This window comes from Lissotriton vulgaris, chromosome 7 (assembly GCF_964263255.1).
Source record: "Lissotriton vulgaris chromosome 7, aLisVul1.2, whole genome shotgun sequence".
NCBI lineage: Eukaryota > Metazoa > Chordata > Amphibia > Caudata > Salamandridae > Lissotriton > Lissotriton vulgaris.
The window spans coordinates 1,700,236,791-1,700,254,261 of record NC_141695.1 but is presented as its reverse complement, the minus strand read 5'-3'; the positions used below and the strand labels follow the sequence as shown (position 1 = coordinate 1,700,254,261).

Here is a 17,471-nt window from a genome sequence, read left to right as displayed (position 1 = left end):
TCTTCACAGCTTTCCTTTTCGATGTGAGCAACTGTTTGTTCAAGGACATTCCAATCTATTCTAGATTATTGCTACTTTAATAATGTCCATTGTGACCTAGCAGGTGAGCTGGTGCAGATAATTTTGCTCTTAATAATTGCATTTTCACTTTGATTAGTGGACAGCTCCGGTGATGTCAACACAGATACTTAATACTTACCATTACTGGTTAAGACTTTTACGACACTTGCCCATAGTAATGGGATCCTTGCTAGTGATAAGACTCTTACCAAACATGGATTCAGTCTAGAGTGGCAGCATCTGTGATTTGATTCGCTACCAAATGGTCCTTTGGCCACACTTACAATGCAAGTGCCACCACTGCTCCACGGCTCTATAACTCCCTGATGGAGTCTGACCTCACTCTGCTGCTTCAGAGTGCCTCTTGTGTGCCCAGACCACAACTCACGTCTCTTGCAACCTCTACTTTTGACCCACAGCCTGGTGAGGTCTGCCCACCGCTGCTCTTTTTTTCTCAAGATGTGTATAAAAAGGTTCCCTGACAGTTTTTTTTTAAAGTAGCATACACTCCTGCCATTGTTTTAGGGTATGTGGGAAGGGCATGTCTTTAATTGCTGCTGTATTCTACTATGTGTGAAGGAAGCTTGTACTTGTGAATCTCATGTGGCGCATACTCCTACGGAATATTCAGAAACCCTTTTAACTAAGCAAGATCCAAAACGAAGGGCATAGTCAGTTTAGATAGTGCCCTCCATGCCTTAGTCATTCTCGAGATAGAGGCTGACATTGGTGGTGAAGCTGGTATGGAAAGTGTACCTCGCCAGCCTCTTGTTAGTTTGCTTAGTATATGTTCTCGTTTCATTTGCATAGTGTAAGTTGAGAACATGCGTAGAATATGGCCTGCTTTTTTAGGTCTTGCCTGGCGACTGGCAGCGCGAAGCGCTGTCGCCAGCGAGGTCTATTGCTACTGACTTGCCTCGGAAGGGAGACCAGACAGTGGCACGGGCATGCCGGACTGGAAAAATAAACGCGCGCTAGCATGCTCTGCGAGCCATACCCCTTCCGTCCTCCGCAGCCTTGTGCACTTTCCATTCTCCCCGACAGGGATGGCTCGCAGAGCATGCTAGCGCGCGTTCACATTTCCAGCCCGGCATGCGCATGTTGTGTATTTCACGCCGTGCAGCCTACACAACATGCCCAAGACGTGTCAGCGCACTGTCATTTAAAGTAAAATATGCCCCTGATGGAGTGGTCCACAACGGCGGCACCGCTCAGGACAGGCACTCGCTAGTGCCAGCATGCAGCCCCACTCACCGGGCTGCTGTGCAGAGACTCTTCCCGGCGGCCTGCGCGGGGTTCCACTGCGAAGCCCTGCAGGACCTCCCTTAGCATACGGAAGCCCTGCAGAAACACACCCCTCTCCACTTCACTCTGGCCCCCTCCTGGGACCTGGGACGACTTAGGAACTTGGCACCAAGAGTGTTTATGTGCACGATTTGCGCGACTTGAGGAATCGAGCGGCTGAGCTCTCACCGTTTCACTTGTCTTGTGTGGAAAGAAAGAAGGGTTTTATAATTTAGCAGATGGTTTTAAACTTTCATAACCCTTCTTCCTTTTGGTTTTTCCATGTCCCCCCTCTCTCTAATGAGAACGGGTAGGAAAACCAGCCTTTGCAATGCAATAGGTCTCGCATTTGCGAGAGTTTGAGCTGTTGGCATTGTAAATGACAATGCCTTTTATTTACATGTTGGTTTTTAAAACATAAATAAAAGACAATGGCATTTACAATGCCAATAGCTTAAACTCGCAAATGCGAGACCAATTGCATTGCAAATGCTTGTCATATTTCTGGTCTGTTGCCTGTTTAGTTCACTCTTGCCATCTGTCTTCCCATTTTGGGTTTTGGTTGGTGACTTCATTTTTTTTTTTTTTTTGGTAAAAGGAACGGTACTAAATTTGGCCTCCTGTAGCAATCGGAACCCAGTTCCAGAAGCGAGTTTTGCAAAAAGTTGCCTCTGATATTGAGCTGCAGAGGAGGCCCAAATTATGTGGCAGAATTGACTAAATTTTGTTGCAAGAAAAGACACTTCATGCAGAGTAGCATACTGCAGCACTTCTGTAGCAGTGTTTTTTGGTGTTGTCTGTTTATCATGCAACAATACTGTTTAGGCAAAACGGTTATCTCCGTTTAACGCCTGAATATAGCAATCCTCTCAATTGGTGCTCGGGCACCTACGGTTGCACTGCATATTTGGAACTGTTTGAGCTAGGAACATATTTTCTTTTTGTTGAAATCTGTATATTATGGAGCAAGAGTGGTGAATCCATGAATACCCAGGAAACGCAGCTGCGAAATCATAATTAAAGTGGCTTTGCTTATATATTGTGTTAAAATAGTTTTTTTTAGTGGTCTGGCTGGTTTTAGGATTTGTTTGGGCTCATGGCCACAAGGGGCTTATATGGAAAAAAGCAACACTTTAAAATGTTTATTAGTAATCATTAGGAATTGTTTTGTTTTTTTGACCAGGAATTGATACCTTCTGGAATTTTGGCTTCTGAGGCTACAAGTTGGTTTCCAGAGAAGGCATGCATGTCTCAGCCCTTCAAATCAACAAATACGGTGGGGCTTATGCTGAATGACCTAGATCCATTGCTGCCGTCTTCCAGCAATCTGTTTCATTTAGATCTGCCAGGAGACGCTAATCTGAAAACTAACTGTGTGCAAGGTAATTATCATTTAATTTCATCTTCAGCTTTATAGTTCCTCTTAATACTTCGTCTGAACAATTATCGTGTTTTCATGTGCTGATTTATAAATTTGCCCATGTTTGCAACCCAAATTTAAAACTACTACCTACTTAAACTGGTGCAGAAACAAATATTCTGCTGTGACTGCAGTTGTGGGGCACAATGTTTACTGGGAGGTGTATGCTAATGTAGGATTGTATTCTGTACATATTGCTACTCTTTGTAGTCTGTCTGAGTGGGGCGTAGATGCACAGAAACCTTGTTTGGCTTTAACTCAATTGTGCTTTTTACATATTTTTTAATAACCTCTTTAGGGAGCAAGGACTGAAAAACCTGTCAAGTAGTGTAGCCCACCTTTTTATTGCATTTTTGTTCTTGCGACATTGGTTTAGTTGTGTTCCCTTTTGAAAGGCCTCCTTATCTTCTACAGCAACATAGGCCTAATTGTTGCTCTTTGGGAAGGGCACCCATGTCCTTATTGCCACATTTGGATGACTGTAGGTCATGTAAATTAGTTTCATTGCGACAGGGGGCCCTTATGTCTGACTTGTGTATGCTTAGCACTTCTGATGGATACATCCGCCAGTTGATTCCTCACCTTGTGAATATCCCCATGCGTCAGCAACATTCGGAAATTCGTTTTGTAGCTTCGTGCCGACGTGGTCACAAAGGCACGGCGTTGCGTGCAGCTCCGCTGATGTCACCGACTCCATAATAGGCCCACGTCGGCGTGATGACATCAGTTCCCTTTTTCCGCGTCGTCGACGCTAACGGTTTTCGAGGAATCCTCTGTACCGTTGATAGTAACTTTGTTACTATTGTGGTTTTCTGTGTGTCTTCCAGTGTTTGTTTCCTGTCGTGATGTCGACTAAAGACTGGTTTCAAGCCGTGCGGTGAATGCGGGAAGATTGTCAATCACAGACCCGCATAATAACTGCATATGGTGCCTGAGTTTGGATCACGACGCCCAAGGTTGTCATTCCTTTAAGAAGATTAATTCGAAAGCCCTTCCTGAATGTGATGCGAAGCTCCTGGTTGCCAAATTAAAATGTAAAAAGGCCACATCGGGGTCACGATCGAGGCGGTCACGGTCCTGGTCGAGGTCTGTTTCAAAGTAGTCATCGGGTCATGTTTCCAGATTATTGAAAAAGAAACCTAAGAGGAAGCATGGATCAAGGCACCATTCAGTCTGATTCGAGAGCAAAGTCGCCTAGTAGACAGCATCGAAAGGATGTGGTATCTCCTTCTGCGGAACGGGATCCGGAAGGTGAGGCCTTGCCCATGTAGTCGCCAGAGCATTCACTGGCTCAGGTGTCGCATCCCTCTCCGGCTCAGTCTAGGTCTCCAGTTCAGGAGGAGGAAGAGGTTCCCATTCCTCAGGGCTCGACAACTCCGGCTCACCAACCCGAGGGACAAGAGTAGTCTATTCCGGTGCAGCCTCCTCGTGAGCAGCCGGTCGGTTCGTATCCTCCTTTTCCGGGTCCAAGACCCTTCGCAGTTCTTAAATGCCATGTATGGCGTTTATGCGAGTGCCATGTACTCCTATGGAGCACCGTCTGGTCCCATGGGTCCGTTGGCATACAATTTGGGAGTCCCCCAAGCTTATGCTCCGGCACCGTTCTTGCCGTTTATGCCGGTGCTGACACCGCCTTGGCATCTCTCGGTGCTGCCGAATTAATCGGTGCAGTTTCCTGCGTCACCTGCTCCGGACCGACCTCGATCTTCGGAATGGTCTTCCGACTGAGTTCACTGCCGGCTCAGTGTTCGACGCTGCCTTCGACTCCTTCAGAGTCTATTCCGGATCAGACTACGTCGCTCCGGAAAGAGGTCTAGGCGTGAAGCTCAGCGCCTTTTGGAGGAGCAGAGGTATACGGAAGCTGAGTTTGAAGAGGGTGAGCTTCAAGAATCTGAGGATTATTTTGATGATTTAAGGGAGGCAAGTGGACTGGAACTGTCACCTGATTGGGATTTAGCCTCTGTGTCGGATGCCCCTTCTAAAGTTGTGGCTCCCTACCATGTGGTTATCAAGAAGGCAGCGGATCTGCTGAATTTGACTCTGCCCACTGCGGAGTATAAATCAAATATTTTGACTGAAGTCCTCCATTCTCCTTCATCTGTGGTGGAACCCATGCTTCCTTTTACTGATGCTTTAACGGATCCTATCCTGGAGGTGTTGGAGTAGGTCTCTTACAGCTCCTGCGGTTTCTAAGGCCGTTGCAAGGCGATATAGAGTGGCTTCTGGGGACCTAGACTTTTTGTCCTTTCATCCTTTGCCAGAGATCTTAGTGGTACAGGTGGCCTGCTCTAAAAGATTTGCAGGTGCTTTTCCCCAGGTACCTGGTGATAAGGATTCAAAAAAGCAGGACCAATATGCGAAGAAAGTTTTCATCAGCAAGTATGGCCCTCAAATCTACAAAAGCCACTTGCCTCCTGGGTCGTTATATCCACGCATTCATGGATACTGTAAAGCAATTGACCCCTGCTTGCTGATACTCAGGCTGCTGCTCGGCAGGTCCTACAGAGCGGAACGGACACAGCGGATTCAGTGGCAAGGGTCATGGGGTCTTTGATTGCCCCCACAAGAGCTGCCTGGTTGAAGACTTCAGAGTTCTCTGCAGACGTTCAGGCTGCCTTAATGGATTTGCCCTTTGATGGCTCAGGCCTTTTTGGTAAAAAGGCTGATGCTGCATTGGAGAGGTTCAAAGACAGCAGGGCAACAGCCAGGTCTTTGGGGTTGCAAACTAGAGGATCTGTGAGCAAAAGGAATAGGGGCGTTGAAAGATCTTCTTTTCGTCCCTACAAGCAGTCACTACAGCAGCAACAGCAAAATCCGTTGTATAAAACTTACAGGGGCAGTCAAAGAGCTTGTCCTCTGGGACGTCCGGCTTCCTCCCTCCCTCCCTCCTCCCTCTCATCCTCCTCCTCTACCCACCCCCCTCCTACAACAGCAAAGCAGCCCTAGATCTGCCATTCCTGATCGTGCGGGTCCTGTGGGGGGCCGGCTTACCTATTTTCTGCGGGATTGGGAATCGTTTACATCAGACCTTTGGGTTCTTAATCTTGTAGAGAATGGGTATGCTCTTCCCTTTCGGGAATTTCCCCCAAATTACCCTCCTTGCCAAGGTTTTTGATCGCAGGACCACCTACTCCTACAGGAGGAAGTACTGGCTCTGTTAAGAAAAGGTGCGATAGAGGTGGTTCCGGAGCAGGAAAGGGGTCAGGGATGCTACTCTCGGTATTTCCTGATCCCCAAGAAGGATGGCAGACTTAGTCTAATCCTGGATTTCAGGATCTTGAACCTTTACCTGAAGCAGGAGAAGTGCAAGATGCTCACCCTTGCACAGGTTCTTCAAGCACTGCTGCAAGAAGACTAGATGGTGTCGATCGACTTGCAGGATGCATATTTCCACATCCCCATTCTGAAGGCGCACAGGAAGTATCTCCGTTTCACGATGAGTTCGCAACATTACCAGTTTGCGGTCCTTCCGTTTTGGTCTTACTACTGCGCCTAGAGTCTTCACCAAGGTGATGGCTGTGGTGGCGGCACATCTCAAAGTCAGGGATACCGGTATTCTCTTATTTGGACGATAGGCTGATCAAAGCGGAATCTCCAGAGAAGGTGCTCCATCATCTGCAGGTTACAACTCAGTCGTCGTACAGGTTGGATTTTTTGATAAATGTGCCCAAATCTCACCTGGTGCCCTCCCAGCACAACCTGTTCATAGGTGCAGTACTGGATACAACTGTATGTCAGGCATTCCCTACTCCGCAAAGGATTCGCGACATACAGGATATGATTCCTTTATTTCACAATGGAGCGGTCGTTCCAGTCCTGAAGGTCCTTCGTCTGCTCGGTCTGATGGCTTCTTGCATTCTGTTGGTCAACCATGCATGCTGGCACATGAGGGCGCTCCAGTGGTGCCTCCGCAGGCAGTGGTATCAGCACAACAGAGATCTCAGGGAGTCAGTCAGGATCTCCAGAGAAGCTGCGGCGGATCTGTCTTGGTGGAGCGTGGAATGCAACTTCTCTCAAGGAAAGCCTTTTCAGCTGCCTCCTTCGGTGGCCACAGTGATAACTGATGCATCCACTCTAGGGTGGGGTGCTCATCTGGGGGTTCAAGGGTCTTTGGTCTCCAGAGGAAAGGTTGCTTCACCTCAACCTTCTAGAGTTACGGGCGATACGTTCGGCACTCAAGGCCTTCCTTCCTTTACTTCTCGGTCATTCGGTGCTGACGGACAACACGACCGCAATGTGGTATGTCAAGAAGCAGGGAGGAGTAGGGTCGCATTGCCTCTGCAGAGAGGCTCAGCGCCTATGGTCCTGGGTTCAGGGCCATCAGATTTGTCTGATGGCAAATCATTTGGTCTGTCGGCAGTTCTCGGCCGATCACGAGTGGAAGCTTCACCAGGGGGTGGTTCGTCACGTCTTTCGGATGTGGGAACTCCTCGGGTGGACCAGTTTTCCACTCATGAGAGTGATCAATGCCCGTCGTTCTGCAGTCTCCAGTTTCCGATGCAAGGAGCACTGGGGGGCGCGTTTCAGTTGAGTTGGGACTCTCAACTCCTTTACGCATTTCCTCCCATACCCTTGATTCCTTGGGTTCTGAGGAAATTCACCAAGACCGGGCCCAAGTTGTATTGATCGCCCCGGATTGGCCAAGAAAGGTGTGGTACATAGATCTTCTCCACCTCCCTTCATACCCGCCGCTCCGTCTCCCTCTCCGGGTAGACCTCCTCTCTCAGATGGAATGGCAGGTTCTACACCCCCACCTCCAGACCTTACACCTTCATGCCTGGAGATTGAACAGCCAACCTGAATTCCTTTTCTTTCCCACATGATGTGGTGGATGTCATTTTATCGGCCAGGCGTGATTCCACCAAATCTATTTATTCTTATAGATCAGAGTTCTTCAAACTGTGGGGCGCACCACCATCCCAGGGGGGGCGGGGCGCGCACTCGACCCTAAAATCTAACCTGTGTTGTCCTCCGCGTCGCAAGTCTTCACCCATTTCAAATGGGAATTTCTTTCATTAGAGAACTCCCAGTGACAGAGGGTTGGAGGGAGGGAGGGAGGAGAAATCATTGGGCACGACGCCCCCATGCTTTTGTTTGCAAAGTGCTAACTGTTTACCATCCCAGGAGGGGGTTAATAGATAGTGCTGAAATGCTTCAGCTGCAGTGGGAGGCAGGATGTCTCCTCAGCTAAAACCGAAAGCAAAGAAAGGGACAGTCCTGTTCCTTTGCATTTGATTTCAAAGCAGAGGAGACTCCTTGCCTCCCACTGTAGCTGAAATGAATGTTCCATAGCTGCCAAGGTGGGACACTTTTATAATTTCAGTGTAATTATGAGTTACATTTCATCCACTGAGTGACACTTATCTTGCGAGCAAAATCAAGCAGTAATGACGAGGGAAATGTATATGAACATTAGAAATGACACCCATATTGGAGCAATAATTCAATGTATTCACTAGTATAAATTCTAGACCGCCTTGGCTGCAGAGTTTGTGAGTTATCAGTTCTTTAAAAACAATTTCTCGAATATTAAAATTTGCATTGTGTTTCTTGGCTTTTTATTCCATAGGATAACTGTTATTTAATGACAGAATCGTACATTGACTTGAAAGTCATGATTGGCTAAATATATTTACGAACAAGCTACCTGAGAGCTTCAGAATATTGAATGGCTTTTAAATGTGACATATTTTCGATTGCCATGCTGCCACCGGCATTCCTATTTGATTATATTTTCCGAAATTCAAATTCTTTGTATAATCGTGGCGGTATTTAATTCAGTTCTTCTTACCCCCATGCACAGACCTCCTTCCTGTCACCTCACTCAGGTAAACTTGTGTGCCATCCTGCTCACTGCCACTTGGATCACCGGTGGAAAAGGCCTATGTCGATTGGATAGTAAAGACCGTGGGCCTTGTAAAGTTATTTTCTACGCAAAAAATGCTCAAACTGTGATGTACACCATTGTCTTTAATCTATGGAGTTAATAAAATTTTATTAAAAGTAAAGTTATTTTCTGCCTCGTCGCCACTGTAGCAGACGCAGTGTCTCTACCAGGCCGGCAGTAGCTGGGCTGCCAAATCTACAGTTGTCTTCTGTTAAACAGACACATACATACATGAGTAAAAAATACATCATGGCTGCAGGTCAGCCATGCCAGTATGGTGCCACTTGTGGCTCCTGACTGTATGCCTCCCAAAGCAGAAGGTGGTGAGCCCGTCCTAAACTAAAATCCCCCATGCTGTGGTAGTGCTCTTCCGTGGCGTGGTTCTGCCCTACTACTAGTACTACACTAACCTAGTCACATAGCTAAAAAAAAATGTACCCGCAAACTATTCACGGCAGCAGCGGATAAGTGTTTAAAAAGATGTACGTGATAACTACAGTTTAGTTAATAGATATGGCCTGTGATATGTACGCGGCGGTCGATTATGTAGTGTACTAGATTCCAGAAATTTCTGTCAGGTGGGGGGGGGGGGGCCAACATCGAAAACAATTCAGCTGGGGGGGCTCAACCTACAAAAGTTTGAAGACCTCTGTTGTAGATGGTTTAAGTTTGTTTCTTGGTGTGTTGAGAAGTCCGTTGACCCTTTGAAGGCTAAAATGTCTGATATTCTTCAATTTGCACTCTTTGTTGCAGCAGGGTTTTGCTGTGGCTAAGTCAAGGGTTATCTTTCGGCTTTGTGGGCTTTTCTCGGTCTGCCGGATCAGCCATCCTTATTTAAATCTCCTGTGTTCTTGAGATTTTTAAAGGGTCTTATGAATAAATTTCCTCCCCTTTATTGTACCTCAATGGTATTTGAACCTTGTGATTACTTTTTAAATGGGTTCACCTTTTGAACCTTTGCACAGGTGTCCCTTGAGACTGTTGTCTTTTAAAATGGTCTTCCTGATTGCGATTACCTCAGCAAGGAGGGTAAGTGAGCATCAAGCTCTTAGTTCAAAGCCCCCATTTTTGACCATTCATGCTGAACGAATGGTTCTCAGCACCAGGGCTGCTTTTCTGCCTAAGGTGGTAACTCCTTTCCATCTGGGGCAGTCCATTACCCTCGGTAGGAGGAGAGACTTCATCGCCTGGAACCTAAGAGGGCGGTGAGCTTCTACCTGGACAGAACTAGAGAGTTCAGAGTAGATGGCCAGCTCTTCGTTGGTTTTGTTGGTGCCAGAAGAGGCAAGGCGATGCTAAAGCGCACACTTTCAAGATGGATTGTCTTGTGTATCAAGATATGCTACTCTGTCAGGTAAGGAACCTCCTGAAGGTTTAAGAGCTCATTCTACTAGAGCAAGATCTGCTATATCTGCTTTGTCTAGGGGTGTGCCTGTAGAGGACATTTGTAGAGCTGCAACTTGGGCCTCCCTCCACACTTACGCGAAGCATTACTGCTTGGATTCCGAAGTGAGGAGGGATGGCCACTTTGCACGTTCTGTCCGCCAGGATTTTCTGGTATAGGTGAGTGGACACCCTCCGGGAGAGGGGACTGCTGTGGTACTCTTATTTACAAAGTGAGGAATCCACTGTCTGATGTATCCATCAGAAGAACAAGTTACTTACCTTCTGTAACGCTTTTTCTGGTGGATACAGTATCTGCCTGTGGATTCCTCACTGACCCACCACCTCCCCGTTGTCTACTCTTCCATACCTATGCTAATGGCAATATTTTTAATGCTTATGTGTTATTTTCAAAAGTGTGTTCTTCTTGATTTGCTACATTGTCTTCACACTATGTTATCTTGACTATTGTGTACTGTGTATACTGTGTGCATATCTACTGTTATCGGTCCGTCCGTGTGCCTCGAAGGCACGGAAAAAAAGACGGAACTACTGATCTCACGCCGGCCTATTATGGAGTCTGTGGCGTCAGCGGAGCCGCGCACGATGCTGTGCTTCTGTGACGTCGTCCACGTCGGCGCGAAGCTACAAAAAGAATTTCTGAATGTTGCTGACGCAAGGGGATATTCACACGTCGAGGAATCCACAGGCAGATACTGTATGCACCAGAAAAAGCGTTACCGAATGTAAGTAACTTGTTCGATTGATCAATATCTTGGGGTGTCAAAGGCAGGGGACTTTTTTAGGTCTCGCTAGATTCAGTGCTGCTCATGCGAGAAATTTAGTAGGTGGTTTAAAAGTGCTACCCAGGCCGGCCACAAGCTTGCTATTAAGCTCACTAGCGCGCGCGATGTGCACAGCACTTGTTCCCGGCGTGCGCACAACTCTCCTCACCACTCGCGGTTTTTACATTTTTTTTTCATTTCGCGTCCGCTCTGCGTTATTTTGACAGCCACGTGGCCAATGCTTGTAATCCGGAGGTTGGTAGGGCTCTACAAAGAAACTTCTCGACTAGTTGTATAATGCCGAGTCCATGGCATCCACTGCTCCTCTCCCATTGTTCTGTGGGCTTCTAAGACCATATACAATAGCGGGCTACACACGGTCACTCCTTTGTTACGACAGAAGGCCTCCTCAGAGGAAGGGCAAAGGCTGGGTCATTAACACCCATTTACGTGGGCTGCTCCCTGCCACACAGGTGGTCTTCACATGAATACACTGTGGTTGGTTGCATAATGGGTGTCCCCTCGCAACCCAACAGTGCACCCATGAGAACATATGCTTTGGCTAGTGCTTTAACAGGCTGACGCATTAAGCTTCTAACTCTCACTCCTTTTCACTTCCAATTCACAAATACTCTCCACGACAAAAGACAAGAGCACAACTCTTGTGCTGGAGCTTTGGCTAAAGGCATGAATGGATACAGTACTCGTCGTACCAGCCAGTGAGAGACCTACTTTCATCCATAGCACAGCAACAGGGTAGCCCGTAAATGTGCTTCGTTGGTATGAAGTTGGATGCAATACAAAACGGTTTACATTTTACAGGATATCCGCTTTAAAGGTGAACAAGACATCATAGAAAATAAGTTTTTTTTGACGTACATTTACTGATCCTGAGACAGGGCTGCAAACTTTAATTAATAATACTGCACGGTGATGGCCTGCAGGTGGCAGCCAAGCACGTCGTCAAGCACTGGTCCCGTACGGAGGAGGGCGACGCGTAATGAGTTCTGCTTCAATTTCCCGATAGTTCACTCACTCTTCGCCCACCCCTTTGGCTGTGCCAGGTTGGTTTTTAAAAAGTGCCCAATGGAAGTGCTGAGGCATTTAACGTGCTGCTACTGGCCAGGGGAGACCCGAGACTGCACTCTCAGGTCGAGGGACAGCACTTTACCACCTTGACTTCTCCCGTGCCAGAATGTACTCCCAGCTCATGGTCTACTTTCCCACACTCGGCACAAGGCAAAGATGTGGCGGGGGCAGCGTCTTTGTCACTTTCCACTTCTCTCTGGTACTGCTGATGCACAGCCCGCAGGCGCAGAACCACAAAGCCATTGGACCCCTGGTCAGTACAAAAACGTGCATGCATTTCCGCTGGTATTGCCTTTTTATCATAGACAGGTTGGGCATGTTTCGGTAGAGAATGCTATCTCTCTGCTAATAATATAACAACTTGCTTTTTAATGGTGCCTTTTAATGCAATTCCGTCGCCTCTACGAGCTATAAAAGCAGTTGTTACTATTACTCATTACTTAACCATTTTCTTACTATCGTGTCCTAGAAAAAAACAGCTTGATGTTGTATACAATGGGGTTAAAGGAATATATGTATTCGTGTTCTCCGGACATTTAGGTGTACATTTTTTTTTTTTTTGCTTCTATAGTTTTGAGCTGAAGGGGCTGTTACTCAATTTGTTAATTTTTGTTGCATCTAACAACTTATCGTGGATAGTTGAGGCTTTTCCAAATGTGAATCATTTACTTATGTAAATCACACTTTCACTTTGTATGATAGACATCATGTTTGTATGTCACCATGAGAAACTTTTTGTTTGCCTGTTTCACTAGTGATTATGTGTTCTTTGGGCACCTTACTTCACAACTTTACAAGTCACCCGTGCAAAATGAACAAAGGCTGTAGCATAGTACTTCCAGTGGGTTGATTTGTTAAACTTTTGCTACAGTCTCCGATATTATGGAAGCACCCTATCACTTTTGCAATCCCTGCTATGCCATCAGCTGTGCAATCTTTAGGTAGCATACATGCCCACCTTTGAAATAGGTTTTTATCTTCCTTTCCTTAAAGGTAGTGAGTGGACTGAACTTGGTCAGTGCAGTTGCATGTCTCGTTCTCTCTTTTTACACGCGTTCTCTTTCTCTCTCCTTCTCTCTCCCTGAAGTGAGTTTTGAATGGTGTCAGGATAACAAAATAGGTTTGTGTATAAATTGTGGAATTTGAAAATTTAAATAATTCATTGAATCAGGACCTGCGTACAATTCTACAATAGATATAATTTAGTAATCCGAAGTAAGATTTTTGTTGGATATTGGTAAATTCGGAATATTGCATGGGGGGGGGGGGGGGGGGGGGGGAGAGAAGCTGGAGCGCTTGGTAGTTTGAGCACCACACTCTCAAATTCATCATTAGGGGTGTGCTCACAAACATTCCTATGGTTTAAACAATGAGACATTGGACACCTACACATAGTGGACAACACTTAGGAATAAATGTGTAAATTGGAAGTGAATTAATCCATACTATCCCCTAATTTTAGGATATTTCCTCTTGGAAACATATTTCCTAGCTAGAGAAAAAGAAGTAAATTGAGGCACACTTGCACTCTACTCTTAAATATAAATCAGCAAATGTATTTCCAGCTTACAGTCTGCAGATTTACGTAGATTTATCTGTATAGCCTTTGGACTTTTGTAAATTTCCAAAAAAGGCAGCAATCCTATTGCAATTGTAGGTGTAAACCTACAACTCTTAAAGTTACTACTTCCTTTGAGAATCTGATCCATAGGCCATTGGGTCTTTATGACAACGTTTTTACAATGTTTTAGCCTATTTTACAGAATAGGAACCCTCTTATTAACTAGGCTTTTTTTGTTTTCTGAGCGGCAGAGTTGTCTCCCTTATGACAATAAAGGCACCCTCCTCTTTCTCGTACAGGGTTGTGTAAAACTGGTCATTAAAATGGTTTATATAAAACGTACAATCTAACGCTACTAGTCAGCAATGCAAGCCCACATTACAGAGGATTACAATCAAAATCAACTTAGTTTTGAAAATTGGAATCTTGTGACAAATGAAGTAATAAACAGTAAAAGTAAGATTGACTGGACTACATCTTAGTCTGCTTTTCTGGTTCCTTTTTTTGAACCTCTGATTTTATGGCCTTGTGTGGCCATGCTCAATGCCTCTGGTTCAGACATCCTACATTCTTATAAGATCACATTTGCTTGATTTATCTTCCATTTGGTTTCCTAAACTGGGACTTGGTCTTAACTCCATTGGGCTGTGGAATGATGCTCCAAGTATGTGCCCACTCCAGGGATCCTTTCGATCATTCTCTCAACTTTTCCATTAACACCTGAAATACTCTATCTACTATCAATTTGACTTCCCTACTTAGAGGAGATGACATGAGTAACCCTCACTCGAAGGACAGGGGCACAACATAAGAAAGACATATGAATGCGATGTACTACCAGTCTGGGTTTTAAGTGATTTTTGCTGAATTTACTTACAACCACATCCAATAAAGCATATTGAATTGTATCAGTTGGTAACTTTACCTCATAATAGGAGATACCAAAGAAGACAGGTGATGTGATTCACCAGGATTCGGTCAACCTCCTCACACATGGACACATCTACCTTTGGTGTAACATATTGTTCTCATCCAGGGGATACTCATCAATAGTCATAATCTATGAATAATCCCCGCCCATGTGCGGGATCCCGGAGCATATAGAAAATACATATAAATATATAAGTATATATATGTGAAAACATATATTTGCAGCCTAAAACATTTCCCAACTGGCAAAATTGCTGCAAAATTACATAAATTAGCATACATACAGTAGTACTCTCCCAACCCCTAAGGAAGAAAGGGAGCAGAAAACATTTGTATACAACAATGCTTTATTGCCATAGGAAAAACCTGTAATTGCAGGCATTTGCCTGTAGGCTGCAGTAGAGTATAAAGCAACAAAGAAAAACTGACACCTTGCCTTTAAGGCATTAGAGTAGGGGTACCGTGCCTTTAAGACCTGAAGGCAACCCCCTGCTCCCATGATGCACCACAGGTGACCGTTGGGTCAGTTCTTTTTGGAGGTGCAGAACACCTGAGGAGATCCACAATAAAACATCTCATAACTCTGTAAATCTGCTCGTCCGGGGAGGTGGGCGGGAGCTTCTGACTTTGAGTATACCCCTGGATGAGAACTAGGATTACAGGGAAGTAACTAATCCTTCTCATCCAGGGGATACTCATCAATAGTCATAATCTATGACTAGATTAGCAAGCTCATACCCAAAGTCTCGCGGACGAGCAAGAAGTAAAAAAACTTCACAGAATGACTAAGACCTATATTGCAAATACATCTTATGAAAATAAATTCCTTAAAGAGGCCTGCCCTACTCTGGCATCGGCCTGAGTATCTGAGTCCAGGCAATAATGGCGGGTAAAGGTATGGACAGACCGCCAAGTTGCCGCTTTACAAATTTCAGAAATAGGAATATTACGAAGGAGAGCTGTAGTGGAAGCTTTCCCTCTAGTAGTATGTGCATGTGGTCTACCCTGCAAGGTCTTGTTAGCTAGTTGATAAGCTAAAGCTATACAGGAGACAATCCAGCGAGAAATGGACCTTTTGGAAGCTGACAGGACAGTATTAGTACTGCCATAATTAACAAAAAGCCGGTCAGACTTTCTAAGAGGAAGGGTTTTTGACCAGTAGAACTTCAGGACCCTCTGGAGATCTAGAGTGTAATGACCTCTCCGGGGGAGTGGAAGGTTTAGGAAAAAAGGTAGGTAAGGTAATAGACTGGTTGTTATGAAAGTCTGAAACTACCTTAGGTAGAAAACTTGGGTGCGTTCTTAAGACCACCCTGTTGGCATGAAAAACTGTGTAAGGTTCCTTACAACACAAGGCCTGGATTTCGCTGACCCTACGGGCCTAGGTAATTGCCACTAAAAAAGCAGCTTTTCAGGTCAAGTGCTGCAAAGAGGCCTTATGTATAGGCTCGAAAGGAGCACTCATCAGCTTAGTCAGTACAATATTAAGCTCCCAGGGAGGGGAGGGGGACCTCACCGGTGGGGAAGACTTTAAGACCTTCTAGGAGATCTTCAACTACAGGCATAAGGAAGAAAGATGTCTGATTAGGAGTCTTCCTATATGCTGTGATTGCAGCTAAATGAACCCTGATGGAGGGGTATTTCAGGCCTGATCTCGCTAAATGCAATAGATATGGAAGAATCACCTGCTCTTGGCCATGTACCGGGTCAAGAGAGTGCTCATGACACCATAAGAAGAACCTCTTCCACTTGAAAGCATAGGACTTCCTAGTGGAGGGTCGTTTTAATTCTTTAAGAATAGTCATGCAGTCTGCTGGGAGGTCTAAATGTCCATACTGGATGACCTCAGGAGCCATGTCGTCAAGCGAAGGAAGGTTGGGGTGAAACACCTACCCCTGGTCTTTGGTCAACAAGTCTGGACGGCATGGTAGGCGCCGGTGCGGAACTTCCGACCGCTGTAGAAGATCGAAGTACCACCACTGGCGTGGCCACTCTGGTGCTATCAGGATCATCCTGGTGTTGGTCCTGTAGAACTTCTGGATCTCCGCCGGGATCAGAGGCAGGGGAGGAAAGGCGTAAAGTAATGTCTGCGACCAGCTGATCAAAAGACCATTCCCCAGAGATCCCTGTTGGGGAAACCTGGACGCGAAGACTGGGCATTTTGCATTGGCCGCGTCTGCGAACAGGTCTACGTCCGGTACGCCCCAGCACCGAAAAACCTCTTGCGCAACTTCCTCGTTGAGCACCCAATCGTGCGCTTCTACAAAGACCCTGCTTAGGCAGTCTGCTTGAACGTTTTGAACTCCTGGTAGATGAACCGCCACGATGGACAGGCCCCTTGCTAGGAGCCAGTGCCAGATGGCTTGTGCTTCCAGAGACAAGACTCTTGACCTCGTGCCTTCCTGTTTGTTCAGATAGAACATAGTTGTCGTGTTGTCCGTCTGAACCTGGAGGTACTTGGTGCGCAGAGAAGGATAAAGAGACTTGAGAGCCAGATGAACTGCTCGAAGCTCCAGGAAGTTGATATGGTAGCCTTGCTCTACCTCGGACCAGAGGCCTTGAACTTGGAGTCGGTCCATGTGAGCGCCCCAGCCTTGAAGGGAGGCATTCGTGACAATTGACTGGGATGGAGGAGGACGATGGAATGGAACTCCCTGAAGGAGATTGGACCGTTTCAACCACCATCTGATCGAGTCCGTGGCTTCTTGAGGAAGCAAGACCTGGTCTTCCCACTGATCCGATCTCTCAGACCACTGATCCTCGAGGGCTTGTTGCAGAGGCCTCATGTGAAGGCGAGCATTGGGCACAATGTAAATGCATGAGGCCATCGATCCCAGAAGAGAGGACACCTGTCTGGCTGTAGGGGCGCGAGTGTCCAGAAGAAGGCGACCCTTCAGGAGCATAGATGACCTCTCCTCCAAAGGACACACTCTTGCCTGTAGTGAGTCCAGAGAGGCACCCAGGTAGTAGATCCGTTGGGAAGGGTTGAGAACTGACTTTTTCAGATTGACTTGAAGACCCAACGAGTCCATCAGTTTGAGGCAAAACGACAGATGGTTTTGAATCAGCGTC

At 46.2% G+C, this 17,471-nt stretch overlaps 1 protein-coding gene across 6 annotated transcripts in view; it reads left to right on the top strand.

Moving 5' to 3' along the window:
• The window catches only part of DIDO1 (death inducer-obliterator 1), a 286,601-nt gene that overhangs the window by 37,805 nt on the left and 231,325 nt on the right, over positions 1-17,471 (top strand). For all 6 annotated transcript variants that reach the window (XM_086932835.1, XM_086932836.1, XM_086932838.1 and 3 more), the window contains one exon: positions 2,528-2,726. In XM_086932835.1, the coding sequence (XP_086788961.1) occupies positions 2,528-2,726 (199 nt within the window). The remainder of the gene's footprint in view (positions 1-2,527; positions 2,727-17,471) is intronic.